General features: G+C 49.0%; 1 protein-coding gene across 9 annotated transcripts; it reads right to left on the bottom strand.

Annotated features, from left to right (window-relative positions):
- Nucleotides 1–342: 342 nt before the first annotated feature.
- On the bottom strand, nucleotides 343–23,459 carry MSANTD2 (Myb/SANT DNA binding domain containing 2). 9 transcript variants are annotated; one of them, XM_042800623.1, is made up of 5 exons: nucleotides 22,950–23,459; nucleotides 11,052–11,096; nucleotides 10,140–10,398; nucleotides 8,260–8,320; nucleotides 343–1,647 (listed from the first exon to the last, which is right to left on the bottom strand). In XM_042800623.1, the coding sequence occupies exons 1-5, from the start codon at nucleotides 23,442–23,444 to the stop codon at nucleotides 795–797; spliced, it is 1,713 nt and encodes a 570-aa protein (XP_042656557.1). In that variant the 5' UTR covers nucleotides 23,445–23,459; the 3' UTR covers nucleotides 343–794. The 9 variants fall into 9 exon arrangements, 8 of the variants coding, with proteins under 8 accessions (XP_042656557.1, XP_042656558.1, XP_042656559.1 ...); XM_042800626.1 differs by lacking the exon at nucleotides 343–1,647 and adding an exon at nucleotides 6,820–8,110; XM_042800624.1 differs by lacking the exon at nucleotides 11,052–11,096.
- Nucleotides 23,460–27,904: the final 4,445 nt, after the last annotated feature.

Genomic DNA, 27,904 nt, shown 5'->3' with positions numbered 1-27,904 from the left:
ATTCTCACAGAGAGGCTAACTAGAACTCCAAAAAAAAAAAAACCAAAAACAAAAACCCAACAACGACAACAACAACAACCAAAAAAAAAAAAAACCAAAAAACAAAATAAAAATAAAAAGGCCAGGAATTATTTTAATGTTAAAAAATAAAATAAAATAAAAGCGGATATGGCAACGCTACTAGTAAAGTGGAATACATCACAGAAACCGAAGTCTTTTTGCAGGCAACACTGTTTGGAAAGAGGAGAACACTTGATGGGTGAAAAAAGTGAAGTTCTAAATTATATACAATAGTATCTAAGGGTGGCTTTGAAAAACAGTCTCCTTTAACGTGATTCAACGTTTAACTTGCCGTTATCTATTGCTTATTTATTCAGATCCGTAATAACACTTGAGAGAGAGACGGATGTGTAAAAATGAGACACCGTGGAACAAAGAAAAAAACCCCCAAAAAACCAGCTTTTCCAATGAAAACACCACGTGTACGCGCTTGTCCGATGTGGAATGTACCTACAGTCGTTTCACGGGCCGGGGGCTTCTCCTCTCCTCTCCCCGCCGCGCCGCTCCGGTAGGAAAACCGGCCGGTCTGTTCGGCAGGAGAGCCGGGACACGCTCGCTCGCTGGGGACGAGCTCGGGGGAAGCCCCCCCACAAGCTGCTCGTCACCCCAAAACTCGTTTCCAGGCGGAAAAGTCCGACTCGCCCGGCTGTGAACGGACAGGATCCGAAAGCGTCTGGTAGCGAGATGGAAAAAAAAAAGGGGCAGCAAGCCCTAATCCTTATGAAGGACGAGACTCAGTTGTTAAATTTTAAGGGGTATCCGATGGCTTTTTCCAGGCACTCTACCAAAGAGCCGGCGGAAAGAAAATCCCTCTCCACTTCCACAAATTTGATGTAGATGGATTTGGGCGACACGCCGGGCTCTACGACGCAGTTCTGAGATAAAAAGGCGTTGATCCCGACCCAATCTTTGCTGAAGGTTTTGGTGTTTGCCTGAAAGTGTAAAAACAGGCACTGCTGTAGAGTCCGGACCTCGGCAATGCCGAGGTAACAGTAGATAATCCGGGCGGATTCCATATCCACCCGGAGGGAGGCTTGGGGTGAGGGGACCTCCAGCTCCCCTTGAGTCTCGTTGCCAGGGTCGGGGCCCCTGTGCTCCGCGAGAGGGGAGGGGGGCTTCTCGTGGCATTCTTCGTAACCGATGGCATACAAGCCAGGGCTTTTGGGGATCCCTCCCGGTAATAAATACTGAACGACGTTTCCTCCGGTGGGCTTGGAGTGAGCAATTGGGATCCAGTCGATCTCCATGTGCAGCTCGAGGCACCGGGCTTCGCTGATGGTGATCTCCAGGAATTTGTAATAAACGTTTTTCCAGTTCATTTTCTGCACCCGGGTCATGATAACCCGACCCTCCGGTTTTTCCGAGTTGAAATATTCCCGGAGCCGCTTGCCGAGGGGGACCTGCGAGCTGATCTCCGCGTAGTGGTAACGAATATCCTCCTTCCAGCGGGTGTTGTAACCGATGCCGAAAATGGCCAGTTTGTTAGAAAGGTGGAGCCGGGAGAAGTCCGTCCAGCTCTGAAACAGCTCCCACTTCAACTGGACCGACTCCAAGATTTGCATTATATTCTGCATGACGTCGCGCTTCCTGGAAATTAAAAAACACGGAGAGAAGGATAAAGGCATCAGTAAACTGGAGCTGCAAAACCATCCCGGCGAACACACCGACCTGCGGAAAATCATCCCTTTCAGCTTTCTCAGCTGCTTTTTAGGCTGTGGGGTATTTTATTACTACGTACATCCGACATTGCTAGGTGAGTTTATGGATTGGAACGCCACACTGATGGGCTTTTAATTGATCTCAGCAAAACCACAAAAAAAAAAAACCCCAAACCCAAGCTCTTCTTCCAATATCTCAAGTAAACCAACAATCTCTGCTGGATAGGAGAAAGTTCCGCAGGGGATAACCTGGTAAAGAAAACGAGAGCTGATAAACCCCCAAATTCAGCTTCCGAAGAAAAGATTTCTGCTCTTACCAACCCCCAAAAAACCCACACGGTGGGGATGTCCTGCTTCTACCTGTGCTGCTTCAAAGCAGTTGCAAGCAAGCCCGTGTTTGGCGCCGCTGAACAGATGCAAACTCAGTCACTGGGTTATTCGCTACAGCCACGTGTTCCCACCGGCACACGGTCCGGGGCGGACTGAGCGAATTTACAGCCGCCACTCACAACGCTCCTGCCTCGCCATTATTCCCAAATTAACGCGAGCAAATGGGGCTCTAATTGTAAAAACCACAAAGCGAGCGCCGAGCCGCTCCGGGAGGCTCCAGCCCAGCACTGGATCACACCCACGGCTCAAGGGACCGACCCCACGGAGCAGAAAGTGCCGGCGGCGGAAAATAATCGGCGCCCAGACCCGCTGCGGGATGGACAACAGAAATCCCTCGGGATGGACAACAGAAATCCCTCGGGATGTCCCACAAAGAAATCCCTGTGTTTCCAAAGATTTCGTTTCGCTCCCGGTAACGACAGTGGCGCCGAAGCGAGTTTCCACGGAGGGATTTAGGCTTTGCTGAGTGATCAGGAGCGAGCGCTCGCGTGCGCCTGAAGCAAGCTGCAACAGCTTCCTCCAGGATGAATGAGACACTTAGGGCGTAATTAGCAAGCAGGGAGAAACTACTAATTTTAGGAGTTACTGTCCTATAATCAAAGCTGTAGGAAGATAACGCAACTCGTTTGGAAATGGAGAAATCTCTCTTGGTCCAACAAATGGGATTTCAAATCTTGCTCCACGCAACTCTCCTCCCTTTTTTTCTGTTGCGTCGCGTCTGTAAAGCTGAACTGCACTCGCATGGGTGTCAGCACGCCCCCCGAGGAGATCTTTCCTCCTCTGATCTCTGGGAGAAGATACTGCATCTTTAGTCCCTGTACCCAGGCAACAGCAGTTTTCTTCCTCCGCGGGACACGCACCAACTTCCCCCCTCTCGTGTGTTCCTTCGCTGCATTCGTGAAGATCGCTTGAACTCCCTCAAAGCAGCTTTTCCCAACAGCTCCCACCAAGAGTCGGGGCATCAGACCGGTGAGGGACACGAAGGTCTTCAAGCAAGAGCAGATGTGACCCCCCACAAACTGCACAAGGATACACCTGGAGTTGAGACTCCGGCAGCTGCGTTTCTGCCCACTAAATCCCTGCGTGGAGCAGGCGGCCTCTCTTTCCGTCATACTGATAGAAGGATTCAAAGAAAAAAAAAAGGTTTAGGAGCTGCAGACCCTTCCCATGGTGCTGGAGAGGTCCAACCTCACGGCCTCTCGTCTCAAAAGCTTGCTGTTCTAGGTGTAAATCTAACCGATGTGATTTGGGGAAGGTTCTCCACGTGCTGGTTGTGTTTTAGGTGACCCAGCGACTCCACGCGCGGACCGAAGGCCGTGGGCTCAGCGTCGAGCAGTTGCACGCAGGGTGGTCGGGGCACATGCGATCTGCAAACCCCAGGTGGGGTGCCCAAGCTCTGCCCCACACTATGGAGCAGCAGCAGCCACGCCAGAACATTCCTGGATAGACCTCAAAAGGCGTTTTAGCCAGGGCATCTCTGCCACAATCAGAGCAAAACTGAGCTTCTAGAGCACCAAGGAGGGGACCTACTCGGCAAGCAGAGCTGTTTGAGCCAGGGGCTCTTAAAAACACCCGCTGCATCGTCAATAAACTCCTGTTCCTTATTTTACATTACTTCTGAGGAGTCATTTCCACTTCCCCCCAGCAGCAAAGAAGGCAAGGAGAGAAACAGTGTACAAGAAAAAAACACCCAAATCCATTTATATTTACACACAAACTACTGAACTGTTTTGAAGCTTCTCTACAGCTTCCCCAACGCTCTCCAGACGCTGAGCAGCACAGCACTGCTACGCTTGTAAAACGTCTTTTTTAGACTTTTGGAAGTGCAAGTTCACCTCCTGGGGAGCAGACAGACAAGGGGACACAGTCAGCGCTGGCTCGGCTCAGGGCTGTTTGGTAGCACAGAGCCCGCGTTTCACCGCTGTTATAAACTCATTTGACTCCAGAGAGACAGCTGAACTCAATTTTAAAGAAAGCAGTCCCATCCAAACCCAGAGACAGGAGAAAGCAGCGTGGGTAGATTTTCATTCAACAGTGGAGGAACAGAGCTAAGAACCAAAAAAAAAAAAAAAGCTCAAAAGCTCCCACCTTTATTAATTACACTATAAATATTCTCACTAAGTTTAGTTCAGCACAAAATAGAGCTGAAGCTTTGGTGAAAAAAAAAAAAATTAGTCACTCAAACTGCTCCTGCTGGGAAGAAGAATAATTTCACTAGAGCTGATCTCCAGCAGCACCTCACGTAGGGGAGAAAAGGGCTTTCCACAGAGGGAATCCATCACTTTGAGCACAGAGGAAGCAATAGGGAAAAAAAAAAAAAAAAAATTAAAAAGCTCTGCTTTTCAGTTTTGGCATCTCCTCTTCCCACTTACACCAGGACTCGACGGCTCAGTAGCTGCCCTGCTGAGCTTCACTTTCCCAGGCTCTATCCAGCATCTCCACGACTTGGCCGAGCACAGGTATTATAAGCAGTAAGAGTCAAATTGTTACTATTATTTATTTTTCAATAGAAAAATCTGAGCTAGCAGAGGGTTTATCCTCTATCAGCACGGTGCGGCACAAGGCAATCTCATTTTTCATCTGCAGAAGGTGCCCTAGAGCTGGATTTTACTCTACCATCAAACCACGACCTCAGTGCTGGAGACTGGCCATCTGCATTTCTCTCTCCCCGGAAGCTTTTGCAATTCAAATGAGGAAAGACGGGAGACAAGACATGGTGCAAATTTGTTCTAAGGCACTGTTTCCAAACAAAAGCAGACTTCAAAGAGGCTGAAACAGCTGGTTTCAGTGAAGGACCCAGCTCCCCAAGCTTTTTCTAGTTCATCTTCACAAAGCCCACAGTGAATAAAACCGCTCCTCAAATAAATTTAAAATAGCAGAACAGAGTCTTAAGTAGTGTTTCACTTTTCAAAACAGTTTATTTGGAGGCAGCAGCGTGCCAAAGGGATGCAACAGCAGAGCTGACGTGGGGAGGGAGAGTCCAGCTGAGGGAGCACGGGACCCGGACACAGCTTACCTATTGCTCTTCTCTTCCTACACCGCCGAAAACAGGGCAACCCGGGAAATAAGGGAACCCCTTGTGTGTCTTTGGAGGCCGGTTATTTACTACCTGGAGCTAAGAGAGGCAGCTTTGTCCATGCTAACGTGCTGTGCAGCTTGCTTGGAGATACAGCACGTTAGGTTTGTTGGTGCAGGATCAGGTCCCGGCGCTGGCCGAGCTGGCAGGAGCAGCCCAACCCCTTGCAGGCAGCAGGAGTGAAGTGAGCTCCCTCTGTTTCTGCAGGTTTGGGGTCAGTTGAGAAGCAACAGCAGCCTCACACGTGTGTGTTTTATCAGGAAAAGAAGAGCCAGAATAAATTCCAGCACCTGGAGAGCTCAGCAATACGTTTCCTATAGCAAGTATCCTGGTGGCACTCTCCCACCCTCTCTGCTAGAAAAATAACATCACAGTGCTCCTGTGGTTTTACTATGAGTTGCTTAGCTCCAAAAAATCCTTCCAAAAATCCCAGGGGACAGCAAGGGGGAAGCAAAGACAGGATTTTTAGCAATATGCAAACACATGCCTGCAGTCCAGCATCACCACACTGCAATTTCTCCACATCAGAAAGTGCAGCACAAGGTTCAGCAGAGAATCCGAACTCACTGCCACTCTCTTCCATTTTATTGAGATTATTTCTTCTGAAAATCTGCACTAGATGAAGAACGCAGATGAAATGAAGCCCGACCTCCTTTAAAATAAGTTTTATGTATTTTAAAACGCTGACCAAAGATGTGAAAAATTTTGGCATCTATTTATCATCTGTGGCTTTTAAGAATAGATGCAAATCTGTTTTTTGAAGATAATAAATACCCAGCTTATCTTCGTATCAGCCACATTTATCCTGACTGCTTTTAATCTACTAAGAGTTTAAAAGTTCTTTGCTCTCACAGAGGCCGGGTGAGGGGAAAGCAGTTTTCAGCAAATCTCTGTGTTGGAAGATACTTTGTGCTTCCACTGAGCACGTAAGATGGGCTTATCACTTGCAGGCTTCACAAGATGCCCGGGAGTTCAGAGACTTCTGTGCATTTTAGACAGAACTTGGGGATAAAAAAAAAAAACAAACAAAAAACACACACCAGAAAAGTCTGAAAGGTCTAGTCTACCAAATCCAATCCAGCCATCCATCTACACATCAAAACCTATGTCCTGGTGCTGGCTGGGATAGAATTGTTTTTTTTTTCTCCCTTCCTTCTCAGTAGCTAGAACAGTGCTGGGGTTTGGATTCAGTGAGGGATTTAGTATGAGAAGAATGCTGATAACACACTGATGTTTTCAGTTGTTGCAAAGAAATCCAGAACTTTGCAACTCGTGTCCTGCCTGTGTACAGGTGCACAAGAAGCTGGGGAGGATCACTGGCCAGAGCACCGGACCCAAACTGGCCAAGGGAATATTCCATATCCTGTAACGTCATGCTCAGTGTATAGATAAGGGTTGATCCAGAAGCTCCACTCAGGTTTTTGGGATGGTGGTTTCAGGATTCTCTCTTCTCTGGGATCACTGGCCAGGAACGGGCTGGGCATCGGTCAGTGGGTGCTGAGCAATCGCACTGTGCATTACCCATTTGTATTTTCTGTCATTATTATTTTTCTTATATAGTAAAATTACTCTTTTATTTTATTGAAATTATTAACTTGTTTTTATCTCAACCTACGAGTCTCCTCACCCCTCCCACTCTCTCCCCCATTCCCCAGGGAAGGGGAAGGTGAGCGAGCAGGCTGTGTGGTGCTGGGCTGCCGGCCTGGTTTAAACCATCACAACCTGGAACAGAAGATTCAGGCAGCCCAAACCCCCACATGAGAAAATACAGGATTATTTCCTACCCATCTCCCTAGAGCACACCTTGATAGGTAAAATTATCCCAGAAGAGTCCTAAGAAACTGTTCAAAGAGGCAATAGTAACATTTATACTGAAAAACATTATTTTTTCCCCAGGTCATCCCTGAGTTGCTAAACTGAATTTGCTCCATGTTAAGAAAAAAAGTCACATTCAGGTACCACCAAAATCCATCTCAAGGGAGGAATTTGATGAAGCTAGGCCATTGCAATGGAAGCTTCTTTTTTTTTATTACTCTCTTATTTTTTTAGGTTTTGGAGGATTTGTTTTCATTTAGCTACAGTAAAAAGTCTCTGTTGTATTACTAACCACGGACACTGTGTTAACATACACAGTGCTGATGACTTCCCACCCTCCAGCAGCTCGTTTTCCAGCATAGGAAATACCAGATTGACTTCAGATGACACTACAAATTGCTCGTGGGGAGCTCCTGTGTGAAAGCCACTCAGAAGGGTCTGCCAGCCAATCCGCGATGGCTCACTCCTATCACAGACGGCTCTACAACCACCCCGTGGGTTTTAAAACCCTAAAGGTTGGAAGAAAGTAGCCCTGGTCTGAGTAAATACAGCACAATTCTTTTCATTTTTTTTGAAATGCTCTGTGTTATTGTTGGCGAGGCAAGGGAGATTCACATGCTCAAAGCATTTGCAACACTCCAGTATTTGTCAGATTAAACCAATCCAAAAGGTTTCGAGTCAGCTCTGGAAAGTTATAAAAAGAAGAAAAATCTCAAGCTTTGGCATGCCTTCCCACCAAGGAAGGGAAATGCATGAACTTCTCTTGTAAGCATTACTCACACCAAGCCAACAGTACACACTATTACCAGGGTGCTGCGGCCCTCTTCTCACTTTTTTTCCCTCCATTCCTCCTATATTCTCTTTTTTCCTTACGTCTAAAGGGGCAAACTTCAGGCAGATGGAGAGAACAACAGATTACAAATAGATCCAAGAGCATGGCCTTGTGTCACGATACCTGCAGCCTGCCCACACACATCCCTAATGAATCTGACGTGTATTTTATCCGCATTTTAAAGTCCTTGCATTCACATAGTAAGTCGTTTCATTTGCTGAATGACGCTGAAGCCAAGAAGTAACAGAGTTGTGAAGCTTTTCAGATGTTCTGAGGTAACTGGAATAATGCATAAAGCAGATTCAACTGTATGAATAGTCTTTCACAATGTATTTATAATTATAATCAGAAGTTTCAAATATCCTCCCCTCCTGCACAACATCCCCAGGGAAATACATTCCAGGGTAAAACATTCATAAATTACTTACTGCGTGTCTTCTGAAGATTCCTGTTTTATCTTTAATGTTCTTTTGGTGGTAGGCATTTCATCTGAAAGGTAAAATTCCAACACATAATTATATTTTAAATAATGTTCCTGGGGCTTTTTTTCTTTTTTTTTAAATGCTGAAATTAAATTTAAAAAAAAAATAATCAGGGTTGCTTCCTAAGCCAGTCAGTCCATTAGAGTTCTGCACAAGAGAGCTCCAGTTCCTAAATCCTCTGTAACTGAATAATATTTTTTTTTCGTTGGAAGAGACATGGTCAGTTAAGACCTGAATCTATCTCTGCAAGTGCAAAACCTTTCAAGGACAAGACTACAATTCCTGCTATTAAATCACAAATCAATTTAATTGCACACTGCATTGTTTAATAAAAAAAAAAAAAAAAAAAGAGGAACAGAAAGAAAAAAGGCTATTCTGCTTTCAATGGCACATTTGAAGAGCAAGCACCAGAACAAATGCATCTGTATTCCATTTAGATGTTGTGTGCTAAGTGCTTTTCTCATAACTTCTCTGAACATTAAGAATATCATCAGCCCAAGTGCACACAAATGTCTCTGATTTGACTGAAGGAAAACGGTGACAAACCAGGAGACCACAGTTTGACTCACCAGAATGAGTCAAACTAGATAGAATTAGCCATCGTTTACATATGTTTTGTAATGTCGTCTTCTCCCCACCATTTCTCCCCCACATATTTCTGACTTTTAAATCCCCCAGGGAAGAAGTCTGAGAGAATTGGAACGTAGTTAACAGCCAACTTGCAAATTTTAACACTAAACTGTGATTTAAGCCTCTTTCAAAGCATCTTAATTCACCAGTCCCCTGAACACAGATGTGTACAGATAAGTGTCTGCCTCTCCTCTCCCTCCTTCATCCTACAAATCATGAGGGGGAAAAAAAAACCTCGTTGCACCAAGAGCCTTTTTCCAATTCACCTTCTAACTACCCCTTTGCTTGGGTCTCCGCTGAATTTGATCAACTTATAAGTTTCAGCCATGAAAATAACCCCCTTGCTCAGGCAAGGCAGGAACACGCACCCATAAGATCACTGACTCAGGAGATATACCTATGCTTAAAGAAACCCACTTCACAAAAATGTTCAGATCAGTGTGCGTTTTCAATTAAGTACGTGGTACCTTGCTCGATTTAACAAAGCTCAGTAATCCACCAGCAACAACCAAATCTCCAGATTAATTAACATCTTGATTCTTATGCAGAGACACCAATAATTCAGGCAAGAAAAGCATGCAGAGGGGTTTGGTTTAGGTCTCAATCTGGAAGTGTGAGTTTGTTTGCCTTTTTTTTCATTTAAAAAAGGCCAACATCTGTATATAAGCATATTTACATGTTTAAAACAAACACACCAGTTAGGGAATATAGGAAGAAGCAGCAACATTTGTTTTTATAGTCATTGGTATTAATAGCAGTAGTTTGAACTGTGTTTGAATGGTAACACACAGGTTCAGCTGGTGCTCAAGGACCTCCAAAAGCAGGGTACCACTGAAAGGAAAAACGCCTCCCCAACACCATGAGGGGAAGTAAAACTGAGCAGGGGAAGGAGAGACAGGGAACATGTCACCTCCCCTTCCACTGTTTCTGGCCACACATCCCTTCTTTCCCCCTGCTAGGCTCTTTAAACTCAAGTCCCGCTCCCAAAATACTCCGGGAACCACAGTTTGCTTTTGATGATGAACTGGGGAATCCTCCTTCCCTTTTCTCCCCAAGGACATCAAGTGTTTAGCACCGTGAGCACATTATGTCCAAAACATGAAAGCTGGCACTGAGATATGTATGTGAGATAGGTATAAGCACGGAGCACAGGTAAAATCAGAGGATGGAAGATGCACCAAGATGTGATTTCTTACCCAATTCCTGTTCACCAGTCTGGTAGCAATGAAGATCCTGACTGTGGTTTCCCCAGTCCTCCTGCGAATACTCCTCCATCGTGCTGCCGTCCGACTCCAGCTCCTGGTACAAGCCGCTGCTGTTGATGAGGACAGGCTGGCAGGGCTGGGAGTCCCATCCTCCCTGCCCAAACACCTGCTCCAGCTGTTCAAACGTGTAGCTGCTTTTCCTCTTCCCAACCCCATGCTCCTTCACCCGGCTGTAGCACCTGCGAAGGGTCTAAGACAGAAAAAAAGGCGCGTTAATCATGTGGCAACAGCTTGGAAGAGCACACATTCACTTGCAGTTACACAGCTGCTAGGCAGAGTTTAGGGTTTGGTGGGTTTTTTTTTTTTTTTTTTTTTGGTTTGTTTTTTAGCTTCTGCTTATCAGGATTTGCCCCACACTCACAAGCTAAATGCAATGCTCCCAAATTAATCTACGCCCGCCAGGAAGCATCGTACGTATCCGACGTTCCCACTGCAGTGATTTAGCATTTACATCCATGACACAGGACAAAGTTGCGTAGCAGCTACAGGTTCATCAGATTTAACTCAGGTGATTTATTCTCTTCCCCACTTAAAAAAAAAAAAATCCCCAGATCTGCTATGTAACATAGGGGGGGGGAAAAAAAAAAAAATAATACCAAGAGACCCCCAGTCAGAGATACCAACCAGCCAAGAAAATGCACACCTACTACGAGGAGGAGAAAGCAGAGCTGGTGTTGTGCCCACAGCTTGGAGAAGGTGAAGCGAGGAGGAGAGAGAAAGGAAAAGAGAAAGAAGAGTCCCCCAAAGCAAAGATGGTCCAACTTTCCTTACTCTGGTAAAAAGACACAAGGTAAAAAATGTATATGCCTAAGCTATTCAGCTAGGAAAATGTATATTACTTACATATTTTGCATTCCTTACTAACTCACTCTGTCTCTTGTGAAGCTGCTGAAATTTAAAAGAGGTCAAATCAATAATGCTCCAAATTCCCAGACTTTGATATCAAGCATTAAGTAAGAAACAGTACTAAGACAGCTCTGCCTAATAAGCCTTTAAAAACAGTGCTGAGGCCAAAACCTTCCAGACAGACAGATGCAAAAACCTGGTCTACTTTTGGTGATCCTTTTAGCATCCTGCACCGACAGTCAAGCCGGTGCACCGTGCTCGCTGTGTGACAGCAAGGCAAAACCATATAAGCCTACGATTTCCATCCACATTTCTCCCCTAATCTGGAGCAACATTCAAAAAAAAAAAAATCAAAAATCTTTATGTGCATCCCTCAATGTGGATTTAATTCTACCACCACTCTATTTTTGAAAGATAATGATGCGCCCCAGGTTTGATGGATCTTGATGGGTTTTGGATTGGTAGACTACTAGAGAACATTTTTTTTTTTCCATATTAAATTTCTTAGATCGCTCAGGTTCTAGCTTGAATGGCAAAGCCATCTCTGGAGTTCGAGAGGCATTAATTTGGGGAAGAACTAGTCCTGTTGCCTTACTTTCTGGAAGAAGACTGTAATAGACTTTCAGGCACACATAACTGCAAAAACCTCTTGTTTTTTTTTCCCCAAAAGGCACCTTTTCCAGAAAGCTTGAACCTGCCTAATGCTCCTGATATAACTGGTTTAACAGCATCAGCATGAAAGGAATTAGTTTCTAACCAGTTTCTTCACAATATTCAGGGCCCTGGGAGCAGAAGCAAAACTGCTAAGCAGCAAGTCAGTTTTACCCTGCTGTTTAAAAAAAAAAAAAACAAACAAACAAACAAAAAACCCCCCAAAAACAACACACACACAAAGAGAACAAAAAATAAAAAACCCCCACACCATATAAATACACAGGCAGCAATAAGACCAGAATTATTCAGTGGTTGAAAGTGGAACCCTACCTGATTCTACCCCCAAATTTTAAGTTTTTGCCTGCAAGCAGGGTCAAAACCAAATGGCTACTTCAACATGGAACCAAGGACCCAGCCACGAAACGTGACAATATTCACTGCAGGCAAACTGTGTTCCCTAGGGCTGAGGGGTACAGATAAATTTATTTGTTAAAATTTGGCAACAAGAACCCCTTGCGAACATCGAGGCAGTTTTAAATGGACCAGTTTGCCCTGGAAAAGCACACTGGGGGGCGCATTGCCCAGCTTTTACACTCCAACTTCTCTTCTTTCAGCTCAAATCTCATGGAGCCATGCAGGAAAACTTGTTCCACTCCCAGACTCTTTCTAAAATCCACCCAAGTCAGATTTTTTTGAACTATATTTCCCAAACCCTGGTTCTTACATCTGTCTCAGCTTATCCATCAGAGTAAACCGCAGATTTAGAGCCTCTAGCTGAATTTATTAGCAGCCTTTAAGCTAAACAAACCATCTCCAGCACAGTTAACCAAAAAACATCAATACCCTTGGCCAAACCCTCTTGGGAATGCTTGACATCCACAGCCACTTGTTCTATTTTAAGTGTGTGCTTCAAAACATCTCTCCCTACAGATGGAGTCATTGAGTATCTCACACTGGGTTGTAGCTCAGTAGTAATTTAATTCAGGCTGCAAACTGGCTTATTGCACCGTGAAAATAATTTAGCATCAAAACAACGGAGACTAGTACAAGAATTAAAGGGAGCAACGCAGAAAGGGGGCAAAACCAAATGAGCAATACTCTTGCTGATCACCACTCTTGCAAGTCAAGGGCACTTTTGAGGTTACTGACTAGATGCTTCTGGACCTGGCTGTGTGAGCCATCTTTTACCTCCACTTTTGGCAGCAGATAACCTAAAATTTGAGTGAAATAATCTCAAGTTTGGTGCTTTCAAAAAGCATCAGAAGGCCTGTGGCCAAGCAGACGGTGGCTCCTTGGTCTTGTTTCCTGGAGAAGAGAGATACCCACTAGCTCTTCTTTTCTTGGAGGCACTGTCAAGTTTCTCCAACAGGCAGCCCTACCACTTCTTTAAGTGATGTTCACCTCTGAGTAACATGGGTCAGCCCCGTTTCACGGATGCCCACAGGCTTCTGCGTGACAGGGGTGAGGTGGACCACATCGATGCCACTCTCTGCAGTTGCCTGTACCTCCCACAGTGATTTCCTTCAGAGACCCCTGTAAGACCTAAATAATTGCTGGGACTTCAGGAAATCTCCCCTGGATATTATATAGCACTCAATGGTTCAGACACCTTTCTCCCAGCAGGTTATTCCGGTTGCCAAAATTTAAGATCTAGGTTTTTCTTACGCACCTCCTCTACTCCTCCTGGTGTCCAGCTCAACTCCTGCTCCGTGGTTCCTAAAGTGCACATACATATATTGATACAGACAGACAACAAACCGGTAAATTTACGACAAGTAACTGAAAACAGACCTGATAACTGCCCAGTGACTGCACAGACTGGAAGAGACCGGGGCTTTTGCTTACTGTTCTGCAACGCTGCCTGCAATACGAAGACAGATTATCCCCGCTTAATTTATAAATATGAAATCCAAAGGAGGAGACAGTCAAAAAGCTCAACGTGGATTTTCTCACCATTTCTAACTTACAATCCCTCATCTTCTCTACAAGCGAAGTCACCGGAGAACCGATCACTCTGCAGGAACTGCAGCATGACAATCAAAAAAGCCTTAGAAATTGACTTTGAGGAAGGCTGTGGACACGGCCCTCCCCCAAGCAAAAAAACGAGGGAGAATCACACCACAGCAAGCTTTTTATAACCCCAGAGATGGTCCAACACAAGAAACTCTAGGTCCTTGATTCAAGACATCCTTGTACTCAGGGAGATGCTATGGGCTCTGTAGAGCAGTGAGGTGGTCTATAGGCATGTCTACATTCATCTATTTAAGTCAATTAAATGATAGCAGCTGGCCTAGAAGGGCTCCCGATGGCAGAGAGCACCACTTAGCACAATATGCAGCTCTGGAGATGCTCTTTTACTTAATGGGAGAGGGGAGATCTTGGCTTTGCATCCCAAATTAAGAACAGCAGTATCAAATAGCTTCCTCCCTCATCATGCAACACGAGATGGAACTATAGTGGGACAAAAGAAACGGCTTTTGAAGCCTGGAGTGGTTGTAGGACATATAGGGATGACTGGCAAAGTCTTCCTTCCTTCTTGAAGTCTTCATTCCTGAGTTGGATGGTGGGACTAGAAGGAAGCAGAACTGACTACAGTAGTCTGATAGCTCTGCTGAACTTGCTAGCCCATGAACTTCTAGGTTAAAAGATGTGTGCAAGGCAGGAGAACATGAGACTTACATGGGATACTGCCACAAGAAACCCTATCTCTGTGGTCTATCCAGAATAAAATGAGAAGAAAAACACGTTAAACTCTCAAGACCGCCATACATCACTGCAGAAAGGTAGGTGATGACTTCAACATAAGACACCAAGCTGTAATACTCCTCTCCAAAACATGAGCAGCCCTGCACAAACTCACCCTTAAAACTTTGCAGGCATGAATGCAGGAGCTGCCACGGACCTGTCTGCAAAGGCTCCAACCCCACAGGCAGCTGCACATCTCCCAGATCGCAGCACTCGGGGACAGGCCAGCAGTCAAAATAAATCATGTTTTGCACCAAAGAACAAAGCCTCAACCATGTCCTGATGTGCCCAAATGCACAGGGACTTCCTGAAGGATTTGGATCCAGCACGGAACAAGGAAAGCCATGGGAATGTCCCAAGAGGAGAAGGCTGGTGAAGGGGAACGCAAACAAGATGATCATCTGTTTGAGATGAGAACCAGAGATCTCCTTGGATAATGACCTGAAGAAGCAAAGTCATCCTAGAAGACACAGATAAGGGATGTCAGTCAAGGCAGGTAAAGTACGTGTTTTTAAGTTGGGTTAGTTAGCCAGAGCTAGGGCCTAACAAAAAGACACGGTGGATTTTCCACCACTGCCCATTTCTATATCACAATTAACCATATTAAAAAAAAGTAAGCTCTTGCCCAGACAGAAGTTATCTACAGAAGCACTACAGCCAGTTGCAGGGGTCAACCTAGATGAGGCAGGACTTTGCTAACAACCAAGAGGGAACGAAGCCAGGGTACAACGAGCCGCAGCCCGGCTGGGTGAGGAAGTCAAGCAGTCAACACATACACAGTGCCAGGAGATGTTGAACTTCCCTGCGGCAGCAGCAGGCTATACCTCAAAACAGCCACCTGTGATGATGCTCCATCAGTTGCTGCTATTAGAGAGCTGAGGATAAAATTGTTCATACCCCTCTCAGGGATTTGATGCTAATTGGGATAGACAACTAGAGAGAAGAAACTCTCCAGTCTTGCCTGTGGAAAGGCAGACGGCTGGGCACCTCCATTTCCCGATGTACTGAGCTCCTGGTATAAGACAGCACTGAAGGAAGAGAAGAGTAGCTAGTTAGAGCTTGAGAAGGCAGACCAGCAAAACCCTCTGCCATGTCCATACCCACCACAGCCAATGACTTTTAGCTCTGTAAAGAGATGGGATGGATGTGTGCTACAGGCAGAACTTGGCTTGCAGAGGACACATGGATAAGGTTCAACTTATTTTTGGCATGACCTGCTCAAACCCACCCCTGCCTACTTTAAAGCAACGAAGGCCATACTTGCGTAATTGTCTTGCCGTCAGAAACATGCTCATTCCTAAAATCAAACCTGAAGTTTCACGTACCTGCTGGGATCATGACAAGCATCTTTACGCCACCCACAAATCCAAACTGCAGCAGTCAGGACCAAGAGGCCTGAGATGTACTCTGTGGGTCACATCTCCACTCCCAGTAAGCCGTGAGAGACCATACAGACCCAAATCCCTGCTGTTTCTTGCTCTCAAATGAACGAGCAGAGCGAGGCCACATGCCCCTCCATAAGACGAAAAGCAGCACAAACCCTCCTGCAGGTGGGAGGGAAAATGCTGTTCTCCAAAACAAGCTTCAGCCGAGCAGCAGAAAGCATCAACATGGGCAGCACCACAAGGTAGACTTCTCACATAGTTCAGAAAGCCAAAAAACTTTATGCACACCACCATTCTAGAAGTGTGTCACTGCTCATCCTGGGGTCTCTAGATGAAGGTCCATGCCACTTGCCTTCAGCTGTGTTGAGAAAATGTCACCAGTGGAGAGCAATATCTAAATCCACGGGAAAAACTGGAAGTGAAATACCAAAGGTGGCCTTAACTCAAATTTTCACCAGAACCAGCGGTAACTGGTGAGACCACAGCAGATCAGACAGCGTCACGTACTTGGCCCCCAAATTTATACCCTTAGCAGGATGGAACGTAACCAGGAAGAGTAATGAAAGCCCATCCACCCTCACACCGGTGCCTGAAGCTGTATGCTCTCATACCAGCTTAATTCTGTTGAGCATTTCAGGTGCATCCAGTCACTTATGAAATAAATAAAATCCACCATCAACCATCCAACACCTCTTGCATCACTGCTGCTGGCACCCTTTCCTGACGTCAAAGCAGCCTCTGCAATAACTGATGCCAATGGGATGCCGAAAATTTCCGCCTGCCTGCGTGTGCTGGCTAAGGACAAGTGATAAAAATCAGGAGGAGGGTTTTTAACACCTTCCCAAGTCCTCCATAGTCAAAGAGCACAACAGGGAAAAACTGTTTGCTCCCAAACTAAGACTTAATGTTCACAAATCTCCCAAATTAAGATGCTTGAGTTTAGCAAGTTTGTCCTTCTGCAATGAGTTCTCGGACATCGACTGTTTCTGTTTCAACAGCACAACCTGCCACCTCGCTCCCAGCTCACCCTAGGAATCATTTTGCACCCAAGGAGTAAGCAGTGGATGACCCAGGTACGCCAGAACGACTAGACGAGAGTATTACAGATGTACAACACAGCTGCAGAAGCTACTGGACAGTAAAGACACTTGTCCTGCACATGCAAAGTGAGACAGAGGCCTACCAGCACGACACCAGGCTGAAAATACCCTGGCTGAAAAGAGCAGATGCAGCTGCTCTGCAAGAGGGTTTGCTCCCCAGAGATGCTCCTCTGCTACAGCCCCACAACACATCCAAGAAGGAATAAAACAAATAAACCTGTTATTTGTCAAATAATTTATTTTTTCCAGCTTATAAATATCAACAGAAAGTTGCTCCCACCTACCAGGGCCTGTGAGATCCTCCAGCAAGAAGCTGGGCTGCTGGAGAGGCTTCAAGGTGCAACAAGAAACAAACCAGCCTCGAAAACCCGGCACATCTGAATGTATTTAAGCCAAGGAAAGATCTGGAGGTAACCTGAAGACTGACCGCAAACATCATAGCCAGTGAAGCTACCCGGATGAGGATCTGGGCTTGAGATAACAAATGCAAGACAAAGATAAAATGCATTCAAAAGAAAAAGAAGGCAAAGCTGTTTTGAAGGCGGACAATTGGCTGGTTTCTATGAATTATACTGACGTTCCATCATTTGAGATCTTCAAATTAAAAGACAGCCACTCTGCTTAACTTTATTGGACCTAACGAGGAAAATCTGGGTGAAATCCAATCTCCCTTATCACGCAGGAGGTCGAACTAGATTACAGCAAGCAACGCTTCTGAGACAGTCTAGCTCACGGAGCTTTTCCTTCCTTAAAAACAACTTCACGCAAGATTTAAAAATAGATTGTTTACATCGTAAAGCAGCTAAACCACAGCCCCATTACAAATAAGTCCCTGTCATCATCACTTTACATATAGCTTAAAGCAAAAGAACACCAGCGGCTGATATTCCGGTGTGATTTTTTTCACTCCTCTTTTCACCTGGGTTCGCAGCATTCACTCTTCCCCTTTGAGCCCACGTTCTCTGTAAGTGTTTAACCAGTGTCTTCAAGGTATTTATTTTTCCTTTGAAAAATAAATTACATGCTTAGCGGACAACCACAACTCGGCAGAAACCTCCAGTCACTCGTCTGGGGTGAGGAGGAGGTCGCTACATACAGAAAATCCAACACCAGGGGAGGGGGTTTGTGATCGGCAGCGAGACTCGTGAATTCCTGCTGCTGGGAGAGAGATGTTGAAGCTGCTTCTCTCTGAATAAATGGCTTGGCACCCACTCCAGGGAGAGGCAGACAAATTTCAGCAGCTCGCTCGCAAAATAAAAGCGGAACCTGCACTTCCGCGGTAGCTGAAGAAATGACATATTAAAAAAAGCTCCCAAATTCATTTTAACAGTCTCCCGCGGCTGAATGGCAACTTTTAAGGAGGGATTGCTTTCTGCTCGAGGAAGGCTCGCTAGCTGCAACCGCAGCCAGGGAATTTCTAGCAGCAAAACCCTCTCACAGCTCAGCTAAGCAAAGCGCTATCAGGAGAGCAAGACTTTGATTTCACCTTCCACGAAGAAAGATGCACGCAACAAAAGCAGAAATTCTTCTACAGATCTAAAAAAAAAAAACAAACTCGGGAGATTTGGTATTGAAGAAGCAACTGGAGCACACTGTTTCAGGAACATTCCTTTAAAATAAAACAAGACTTTATTGCGTGAAAACTACCCTTGACTTGCACAGTTCTGCACTAGTCAGCAGCAACTGTAAAACTTGAGCTCACCTGCACTTTCCCAGAGCATCCCCCTGACAGTGCAGCCACGGCTGGAAGAAGATGAAACGATGATGTCCCAGCATATTACCTGACGGAAAGCGATCTCAAAGAATACACACTGGATACGCCGGCTTTTGGCCTTCATACAGCAACTTCACAGCATGAGGTGACAGCTCATTTTTCTGTGGTTAAAAGCAGCTGGAGTTAACAGCTAACCTCCTGCTCTCTGGCTGAAACAGCATCACCAGGCAAAGGGCACAAACTCAGCACGCAAGTCTGGAAAGGGTTTTGCCAAATATTCCACCATCTGCCTTAAAACACCAGTGCTGAGGTCAAACCTTAAAACTTAAAGGCTCTCCAGGCACTGCTGCAGAGAGGTGATGAGTTTCAGGATACACAGGGCAGGGTAAATCCTTGATCATGAACATAGGAAATAGGAGGAGGGCTGGACGAAAAGCACGTGCGCTTTAGTAAGTGACTCTAAGGAGAGCCCTGCGCTGTAGGGACAGTCAGAAGAAATTATTAAACAAGCAAGGATTAAGGATACGACTTGACACACCAGAATGAGAAAACTACAGAGCACAAGACAGCTTTTCTGGGAACCCGACAGGCAGAAACAGAGGCGTTTCAATCCTCCTGCAGCTCCCAATTGCTGAACTCATCAGTCCACCAACCTCAGAGCCACGAAGTCGGATTCAAGGTCTCTTTCCGAAGGAAGAGACCAGGAAAAGCTGCTGGAACAGTTACGTGTGAATCCCTAAATTTGAAACAGACACTTCCAGAGTGGCTCAAACCCAACAGCGGTCTCATTCCCAGCTTGCAGGCCAACACTGCTTATGTGCAGAAAAGCACATGCAGATGTTAAGAGACAGACGAAAATCTGAACTGGGACCTTACTTTGCATCCTGTTTGAATTAGGAGAGAATGCATCTACGCGACCAACTGGAAAACTTTCTTCTTCAGAGTTGACTTTTTCCTTTCCAGCTCATTTCTAACTCGCTCTTCAAGATTTGGCAGAGTCCAGGGAAGGCAGGTGTCCTGAAGAAAGCCAATATTGAGTTCTTATCTAAAACGCATTTATAAAATAAGTCGAATCCGCTACATTTTAAGCACAATTTACATTCATAACGCATCAGCAAATCCTCACACTACCATCCCTTGATGGGCGTTAAGTAAAAGTATCCTATAAAAACATGGAAATATGGAACATTCTGGGTAATAAAAGGAATGATGTGGCTATGTGGTACTTCTTCACCATCTCCCCAGTTCTGTTATCAGCTCAGACAACCAACAGTGGAGGACTACGAAGTGCCTGTGACCTCCCCTTGTTCCAACAGTGCATTCAAGTCATCCTACTCTGTCTCAAAGATGCCTTCAGGCACTGACCCCTCCACACCCAGAAGCGATTTTCGCTCTTGGTCAAGCATGAAAGAGACACACTGCTGATTCTGCCTGGAATCCTACAAAAAAAAAAAAAAAAAAAAAAGGATTTTAGCTTTGGCTGCAGCTACCACAAATATCTTAATAATCCCCGCAACAAGGCCAACTCTTGGCTCTTGTGAGAAACCCCAGCTTTTGATGAGCGCTCATTTCATCACGATTCTAGTGAAAAAACCTACTGCGAGCCCAAAAAGCCACATTTTTGCACCTCCAGATGACTGCACCAGTGAAAACCCTTGTAATGGGCATCCAGGACACACAAAAGCTCAGGCGACAGCGTGGTGGGCATAGGACAACTCAGCCAGCCCTGCTCTGGAGTGCGTTTGAGATGCCAAAAGCCCACCATGAGGGTCTTTACCAATGAGTGCGAGACACGGCTGGCGTTGAACAGCTGTTCTTCACCCGGCAGAGAGCCTGAGGACAGGGCCAACCTGCAAACGAGTACAGGTACAGGACAGCACATTGATGGAAAGCTGACAGCTCCCAGCCAGATCTTTCAACCAGATGTTACAGTACTGAAGAGGAGTCCTCACCGACATATTCCACATCGATCCAGAAACATCTAACATGTTTGTCATGAGCTGCTCTTGGAGCCATTGCAAGGTGATAAATAGAAGCCTTGTGATCTTTTATTCCCTCTACGCTGTTTGATAGGTAAGTGATGTGTGGTTTCTTTCAAGCTTGAACATTTTATGGGCAAAGCTGCACTCAAGCATCACTTATTAAGGGAAAGGGGGAGAACTCCTCCTCTGCAAGAAGCTCATGAACTCCTGGGAAGATGGGATCTTCCAGCAGTCACCAAAACGCTCACTCTGGCCCCAAAGCAGACACAACCCGTGACCAGCTCCATCCAAAAGCATCATCTGAACCTGAACAGCCAGTTCTGGGCTGCTTTAATGGGAAGACTTCTCACAACCATGCTCAGCATCCTCCAAAGCACTACTGGTTGCAGAGCCTGCAGCCAAAACTGGGGTAGCGGTCCTCTACAGCTGCTGCATAAACTCCCACCACAACCCAAAACCATCGGAGCCTTGCCGACAAACTTCTCCATCATGCATCAGCCTCTGGCAAAGCCCAAAGTTTCACAGAAGTGATTTATGCAACAAGCACCTTGAAAGCCACTGACAAAACAAGGTTGCAAAGAGGTTTTGCGGTACAGCAATATTCCTCTCAAAAAATATTTAGATGCATTCAAGGGAAATAAATCCCTGAGCCAAAACTACCCAGAGGTAATGAGATGACACGAGGGAAACACACTGAGAAACTAAAACAGCTATAGGAAGGGGGATCACTTTGTTTTGACCACCTACTTTCAGGGATGAAGGCTGTTCTAATTAACAGGGTTTGAAGGGTGAGTCTCCCACTTATTCCCAAGCATCCTCGATACTGCAGAATCCCTTATTTCACATATTTTTCAAATCAAAGGCAGCCTGGGTGTATATACCTGGAGATTCCCAGCCTGGCTGCACTGTCACAGCTGTATTTAACAGAAGAGAAGCAAACAGCCTCGCTGAGTCCTAGCGATAACAAGATGTTACTTTTTTTAATCAATTGGCATTTTAAGCAGCTGCACAGGCAGTCTAATGGGTCATGAAAAGGGAAAAGAAAAGCTGAAGGGAGCTCAGTGCATTTAATTGGCCCTTCCAAGCTTCATTCGTGTTTATAAACTGAAAACCCATAGCAATTCCCACCCCATCCACAGTCCCTCCAAATATCTCCTCTTTGTACAAGTGGGACACGTGGATCAGCTGCTCCCAAGTCGGACACCAACCCCAGCTTTTCCCTTTTCCTCAGGGAATGATGGAATTGGAAAGATTCCTCTTTAAAACTTGCCACCAGAAGAAACGCAGCTCAATTATTAAAGAGGTTTCTGAGACTGCTGTGAGCCAGGGGAAGACGTTGTACCCTGTAAAGCAGCTCCAAAGGAAAAGAGGGAGCCGTGAGCGCAAGAGGGTAACCAGAGCCCGGGCTGCCCCTCATTACTGGAGCAACTGGGAGCCCCCTTTTCCCATGGGGGCTTCAAGGAGCTGGTAGTGCCACCCCCTCACAGACAGAAGATGCTGGAGGACACGTAAGGGGACTGAGTCAACCCACTCAGTACCCACCAAAGCAATCCAGGGGATGCAGCACCCCAAAAACCCCAGGGAAAAGGATGGTGCTGGGGGCTGGCCATGCAAGGGGACCTGAACTGCTGGGACACTGTGTTCTCCCCCACACTGAGGGGCCAGAAGATGCTGCCCCAGCCCACTCACGTGGGGGGAAGCGAGTGGCTGAACCCGAAGGACGCCGTGTCCAGGTATTAAAGATGCTGCTGGAGGCTGTAGGTGTGAGGGCTGAACCCCCCAGGACATGGCCCAGCTGGGTGCTGTGGGGAGCCAGGCAGCTGAGTCCGCAGGATGGGGTGCCTCGCACCCAGGGGCTGGGCTGAGACCAAGGGACACCCACAGCCAAGGCCAACAGATGCTGCGGAAAACTGCCTGCGTGGGGAGACCCTGATGGAGTGATCCCAGGGAAGAGGGTGCCTTGCACCCAGGAGGGAAGGATGCTCTGGAAAACTGCCTGCGCGGGAAGACCCTGATGGAGTGATCCCAGGGGCTGCAGCACCCCCCACACTCGAGACTAAAGGATGGACCTACAGCCAGGGCCAGAAGATGCTCCAGAAAACTGCCTGTATAGGGAGAGCCTAGGGTACACAGTGCCCCCCCAGAGCCAGAGGATGAGCCGAGCCCCGGGGTCGCCCACAAACCAGGATGCTGGGGAGAACGGCTGGCACGGGGAGACCTTGAGGGGCGATCCCACGGGCGGGCAGGAGCCCGGGGACACCCGGGCTGTTTTCCCCCCACCCCTCCCCGGGGACGAGCCGCCCGCCCCGCCGTACCTTGATGCGCTCCCGGCACTGCGAGGGGGTGCGCTCGTAGCCCAGCTCGGCCAGGGCGCGGGAGACGCGCTCGTACATGGCGGGGCCGGGGGCTTTGCTGCCGAAAACGGTGCCGGCGCCCTCCAGCTGCTGGTACCGCGCCTCCACCAGCCGCTCGTTGCCCCAGACGGCGATCAGCGCGTTGGTCTCCGCCGGCGTCCAGGACATCCCCCGGCAAGCGGCGGCTGCGGCGGCGGCGGCGGCGCCGCCCGGGGAGAAGGAGACGGAAGGCGAGGCCCCGCCGCGGCCCCCCGCCCCGCCGCCCCCCAGCCCGGCCCCGCCGGCCGCCGGCCCCGGGCCGAGGGGAGAGGCGCCGCTGGGGGTGGAGGGGTCGGAGAGGCTGGGGTTGCCGTCGCTCAGCGCTCCCGGCGAGCCCGGCGACAGCACCTCCATCTTGGGGATCTTCAGCGGCGGCTCGGCGGCCGGGAGCTGCGAGGAGCCGCAGGACGCCGCCATATTGAAGATGCCGGACCGAGCGGGCGGAAGTGACGCGGAGCTCCCCCCCTCCCTCCCAACACCGGAGGGAGGGACTTCCGGCTGCCCCGAGGCGGCGGGAGGGGGGGGGCGGCGCTTGCCACAGCCCGGGGGGGCGTGGTCACGGCAGAGGGGGGCGTGTCTCGGCGGGAAGGGGGCGTGTCACGCCGGACCAGCGGCGGGGCGTGCCTCCAAGGGGAGGGGTGTGGACGCCGGGGGGGCGGGGCTTAACATGAGTGGGCGTGGCCAGAGCTGTGGGGGCGTGGCTTGTTAGTAGTGTGGTGTGTCCGTGCAGGGGGCGTGGCTCCGACGAGGGGGCGTGGCTCCGGGCAGGGCCGCCACAGACCCCAGAGGGGCAGGGGCCCCATAGCGTAGAAGCGCTACAGGACAGAGACCCGCCCTGGGGACAGCGGCACCCCAAACTCTTCGTAACCGAGGCTGAGCACCCCCCAGATGTGGGGGCGAGCACCCCCAGAACCATGGCTGAGCATCCCCTAGCACTGTGGGTAAGCAACCTGCAAACGTGGGGGCTGAGCACCCCCCAAACATTGGGTCTGAGTGTCCCCCAGCACCAGGGCTGAGCACCCCCCAGATATCAGGGCCAAGCACCCCCAAGACTTTGGGGCTGAGCTTCTCCCAGCATCGGGGTTAAGCATCCCCCCATTTCTCAGGGCTGAGCCTCCCCCACATATTTGGGCTGAGGATCCTCCAGATATTGGGGCTGAGTACCCCTAAACATCAGGGCTCTCCTCATTTTGGGGGGACCAGGGGCTGGAGGAGGCCCCCGCCAGTTGCTGCCCCCCAACCCCACTGCTGCCTGCAGCACAAAATGCCCCCGCGTCTGCGCTGCGGCCCCTCGCCTGCCGGGATCCTAATTAACAGGGTTGGGACCAGAGGGGGCCCTTGATTGATGAGCTCGGGGGGCAGCTAACGAAGGGGAGCGGGGGGCTGGCCCAGCTCTGCTGGTAGGGGGCCCAGCACCCCAGCTGCGCCCCAAACTCTTCGTTAAACCAAGCGTCGATGAGATTTGGCCTCACCGGATTCCCCAAATACCTCCCCTCACTCCCATCCAAGGGGGGATGGTTTGGGGCGGGTTGTTTATGGGGTCCCCCCCAGGATTGGCATTGCCCGCCCGGGGTTGTTAATTAAACGCTTTGATTAGGGCTGTGTTGGTTAAACAAATGTGTGTGTGTGAGGGGGGGTGTGTGTGGAAAGGGCAGGATTATGGGGAGCTGCCTGCTGCACCACATCTGGCAGGAGATCGGCCCGGGAGCAATCAGGGGCCGTAATTATCCCCTTCTAATTACGGGGATTAGGGCTGGCGGCCGTGAGAGGCTGCGGCTGCGGGTTGCGGGGGAGGGACACATTAACCCCCCCCCTTTACCGGGTGGGGGGTGCAGGGACGGCAGCCTCTTTGTCACCGGCTGCCTGTCCCCAGAGGGATGTCCCAAACACCAGCCCTGTGTGTCCCCAAAGGGATGTCCCCCACTGCCACCCCTGTGACATGTCCCCAAAGGGATGTCCCCACTGCTGGGGTGTCCCCAGAGGGATGTCCCCACTGCCAGCCCTGCAGGGTGTCCCCAAAGGGATGCACCCACTTCTGGGGTGTCCCCAAAGGCACATCCCCACTGCCACTCCTGTGACATGTCCCCAAAGGGATGCACCCACTACTGGGGTGTCCCCAAAGGGACGTTCCCCACTGCCAGCCCTGTGACATGTCCCCAGAAGGATGCACCCACTGCCAGCCCTGTGACATGTCCCCAAAGGGATGTCCCCACTGCTGGGGTGTCCCCAAAGGCACATCCCCACTGCCACTCCTGTGACATGTCCCCAAAGGGACGTCCTCACTGCCAGCCCTGTGACATGTCCCCAAAAGGATGCACCCACTGCCAGCCCTGTGACATGTTCCCAAAGGGATGTCCCCACTGCTGGGGTGTCCCCAAAGGGACGTCTCCACTGCCACTCCTGTGACATGTCCCCAAAGGGATGCACCCACTACTGGGGTGTCCCCAAAGGCACGTTCCCCACTGCCAGCCCTTTGACATGTCCCCAAAGGGACGTCCTCACTGCCAGCCCTGTGACATGTCCCCAAAGGGATGCACCCACTGCTGGGGTGTCCCCAAAGGCACATCCCCACTGCCATTCCTGTGACATGTCCCCAAAGGGATGTCCCTGCTGCCACCATATCCCCAAAGGGACGCACCCACTGCCACTGCGTCCCCAAAGGGCTGCACCCACTGCCAGCCTTGCCAGATGTCCCCAAAGCAGGTCCCTAAAGGGATGTCCCTGCCGCTGCTGTGTCCTCGAAGGGACATTCCCACTGCCAGTGTCCCCACAGCCAGCTGCCCACGGGGATGCACCCACTGACAGCCCTGCCAGCATGTCCCCAAGACCTGGGGGGGCCACCAGCCCCTTCCCCCCACCCCCCATCTCCCCAGTGCCGTATGGAAACACCCCTGCCCAGGAGCTAATCAGGCCCCAATTAGAGGGGCTCACCGTAAGCCAGGGGAGGAATGCAAATGAGGTTAACGGTTAATTAGGGATTGAAAAATTCATTATTCCTTTAGAGCAGCTGATTGCGATGCAGCCCCGCATCCCCATTAGGGCCATTTGACCGCTTGCTAATGACACGGCGGTGGGGGGCTCGTGGGTTCCCCCCAGCCCGCTGAATGCCTCCAAGGGTCATTCCTGTAGGGGCTTGTGCCTGTCCTCAGTCCCTCCTCGGTAGGTCGCTTCGAGCAAGGAGTTGCGGCTGTTCTCAGCCAAGATCCCTCCGTGCAATGGATTGTGGCTGTTCTCAGCCAGGGTTCACCTGTGCAATGAGTTCTCAGCTGGGATCACCCTGTGCCATGAGCTGTGGCCCTTCTCAGTCAGGGCTCACCCATGCAACGAATTGTGGCTGTCCTCAGCTCCAGAGAGACATGCGGGTGGTGGGATGAGCAGCTTGAGGCAACGTTGGGGAAACTCTGCTCTCCAGTGCTGCCCCACTGCCTCTCTCCAGCCTTCTGATTCAATAAAGATAGTTAACAATTACCCAAAAAGCCAAGCAGACAAGTCATTAGATATAAACTAGTGTTTACAGCAATTTACTGACCCCTTCATAAATAACCTCCCATCACCAAAAGGCACCACCAAAAAGAAATATAAACTTACTAACAGCGACAGTGGCTAATTAAAGCCAAAGATCTATTCATCCCGAGACGTGGCCGTGGGCAGGAAGCTGCGGTGACTGATGAAAGGCAAGAAAAGATGCTCGTGCAATATTTAGGAGGATGCGGGGACGCTGAGCGAGGCAGCGCCCTGCTGCCACGCCCTGGTACCCACCAGCATCCTTAGGGGCTGCATCCCTTATCCAGCTGCCCTGCCTGCTGCACAAAGAGGACCCAGGCGGGCTAATTCGGCGTGGGGAATATCGTCACGCCCCTGCCTTTGTCTCCCTTTCAAAGCCAATATCCCGGCCCCAGATGGGTTAATACATAATGCAGACAAGCAAGTAATTGCTTGCTTTTGTAGGGCCGTCAGCGCTGGGTCCCCGGCCCTCTGATCCCCCATTAGCAGCCATGCAAACAAGCCTTCCACCCAATTAAGCCCAGCTTTGATAGAGCCTTTCCCAATGATGTGCTGGTCCCAAACTAGAGATTCGCACATGAGCCACTACCTGTTAAACCCGGAGTTGGCTTCCTTCGGGGACAAGCATCCCTCGCCTCTTGCCGTGACCCAGCTGCTGAGCTCTGCCCAGCTTCCCCCAGCCCTGAAGGGAGGCTTGCCTGATAAATGATCTCGACAAACTCTATATTAAAGAGGTGGAAATGGGATGTTAATATACCCCAAGTTGCTCGTCTCGAGAACACATGGGCTCTGGCTTCCCAAAGACGGCAGTAATGAGGCGGGCTGGGATGCCCCGCGAGGAGACCTCAGCCCACCCGCCTCCTGCATCTGCCAGGTGTGCAGGAAAGACAGCCTGACACCCGTCCTCTAAGGCATCCCCATGTCATCCCACAGAGCAGCCCTGGGTCATCCCCTCAAGCTGCTCAAGCTGCTCAAGCTGCTCACCTAAAGCATCCCGGCACCATCCCCTAAAGCATGCCAGTGTCATCCCCTAAAACAGCTCAGTGTTATTCCTTAGTGCATCCTGGCACCTAAAGCATGCCAGCGCCATCCCTTAAAGTGTCCCAGCGTCATCCCACAAAGCATTCCACCATCATCTCCCAAAGCATCCCAGTACACTCCCCTAAAACATCCCAGCATTATCCCTTAGTGCATCCCAGCATTGTCCCTTACAGCATCCCGGTGTCATCACCTCAAGCATCCCAGTATGCTCCACTAAAACAGCCCAGCAGGCTCCCCTAAGGTATCCCAGCATTACCCCTTAGCACATCCTGGCACCATATCCTAACGTATGTCAGTGTCATCCCCTAAAGCATCCCACTACACTCCCCTAA

This window comes from Tyto alba, unplaced genomic scaffold (assembly GCF_018691265.1).
Source record: "Tyto alba isolate M040663 unplaced genomic scaffold, T.alba_DEE_v4.0 Super-Scaffold_32, whole genome shotgun sequence".
NCBI classification, from domain to species: domain Eukaryota; kingdom Metazoa; phylum Chordata; class Aves; order Strigiformes; family Tytonidae; genus Tyto; species Tyto alba.
Note: the sequence above shows the minus strand (reverse complement) of the source record. Positions and strands in the feature narration are given on the sequence as shown.